Source organism: Simochromis diagramma, unplaced genomic scaffold (genome assembly GCF_900408965.1).
Source record: "Simochromis diagramma unplaced genomic scaffold, fSimDia1.1 OVJJ01000343.1, whole genome shotgun sequence".
Taxonomy (NCBI): domain Eukaryota; kingdom Metazoa; phylum Chordata; class Actinopteri; order Cichliformes; family Cichlidae; genus Simochromis; species Simochromis diagramma.
The window spans coordinates 9,631,611-9,633,500 of record NW_024386831.1 but is presented as its reverse complement, the minus strand read 5'-3'; the positions used below and the strand labels follow the sequence as shown (position 1 = coordinate 9,633,500).

General features: G+C 34.7%; 1 protein-coding gene across 1 annotated transcript; it reads right to left on the bottom strand.

Annotated features, from left to right (window-relative positions):
- LOC120731306 (putative gustatory receptor clone PTE01) lies at positions 1-936 on the bottom strand. The gene has a single exon (XM_040028284.1). The coding sequence runs from the start codon at positions 934-936 to the stop codon at positions 1-3; it is 936 nt and encodes a 311-aa protein (XP_039884218.1).
- Positions 937-1,890: the final 954 nt, after the last annotated feature.

Here is a 1,890-nt window from a genome sequence, read left to right as displayed (position 1 = left end):
TTATTTTCTTTTAAAAAGTAGCCTTTTAAATGAGTGCCTTATCTTTGGCAAATTAAATCCATACAGGAACGGGGTGAGCATTGGTTGACAAATGAGGAGATACATAGGTAAAATTATACGGACCTCGTCAGGTACCCGAGCTATTAAAAACCTAAAGTCAATAGATTGAAAAATGCAGCCAACAAACAGGTTGGACACAGAGACAATCTGAGGAGTGCAAGTAGTCACAGCTTTCTGCTTGTTTTCTATTGATGTTTTTCGACAAACTGCCAAAATCTTCACATAAGAGACTGAAATGAGAGTGAATGGGATGAAAATACTCACAATGGCAAAGAATAACTCAGATATATAGCTCTGGGTTGTAACTGAACATGAAAGTCTTATCATTAATTGGTGGTCACAATAAACATTGTCAACAATATTTCTGCAAAACTTCAAACTAAAGATGAAAGAAAATGAGAATATAAAAGTAAGCGAAAAAATCCACACAAACAGAATCAATAAAAACACTCTCTTTGTGTTCATAATGACATTATAGCGTAATGGATGACAAATTGAGATATATCTGTCATATGCCATGGCTGCTAAACCCCAAAATTCAGCAGGTGCACTTGTGTACATAAAACACATCTGCAGAAAACACCACGGCACGGTCACTTCATGGCTGTCTGAAAACATCTGTGAGAGCAAAAGAGGATACAGTGATGTGCTGGCATTTATTTCATTCACACATAAATTGCTGAGCAGTATATACATTGGCTCATGGAGCCTTCTGTCCACATGTATGACCACAATAAGAACTGTGTTGGCAACACATATAGAGACATACCAAAACAATATTATGATAAAATACAGGTATTTTAAATCCCCAACATTTCTATAAGCAGACAGCACAAATGACACAATCTCACTAGAGTTTTCCATTTTCTGCTTCATATGAGACAGAGAACAAAATCAATAATGTTATCAGTGGTTCTTTAAGATATAGATATGGGTATCAGATGCCAAAGAGAAGTCTCTATTATATTGTTTAAATGCTATTTTACAAATAATTGTTACACCATTTAGACATCTTCATTCTCAGCAGGTGTGGCACCTGTGACAAAATGTTTACATAATCAGTGAAATAATAAACAATAAACTGTTCTATACAAGGTTCAAGATTTGAGCTGAGAAATTAATTTGAACTGAAGAACAAATGACATTATAACATAACATTATAGTCATTACCCTCCCCCCCAGCTCAAAGAGACAAAAGCCTAACATTTATAGCAACAGCAAAGAGGAGAAGAAATGAAGTGGGTGGGTCAAGGTTGGAGGCAATGGCAGACGTTCCTTTGTTTTTTTCTTTGTCTGTTTCTGACTTTTGTTTTAAGTATGATATTATATTTTTTTATAAATCAGCAAAGCTGTTCAGAACTGTAGGGAAAGTCTAATGTCCCTACATGTTTCTCTAAATGTTTGTTATGTGTTTCAAATTGGAATTTGAATCTACAGACATTTAGTTCTGGAGTGGTAAAAATGAAACATAAATGAATTTCATGTTCATAGAAAAAATTAAAAGCAACATTTCTGAAGTTCCATAGTTCGAACACAGTGCAAAATGTAAATAAAAAGAGAATACAATCATTTGCAAATCTCATAAACCCATATTTTACTCACAACATAGCCTTTTAGGAAATAAAATCATTTTTAATGTGACCGGCGCAATAAGTTGAGGCAAGTCCATTTTTACCATCGTGTAGCATCCTTTTTTCTTTTAACAACAGTCTGTAAACATCTGGGCTGATGAGACTAATTGCTGGATTTTTGGGAGAGGAATGTTGTCCCATCCTTGTCTGATTTAAGATTGAAGCTGCTATACATTCCTGATCTTCCCCGATGATATGA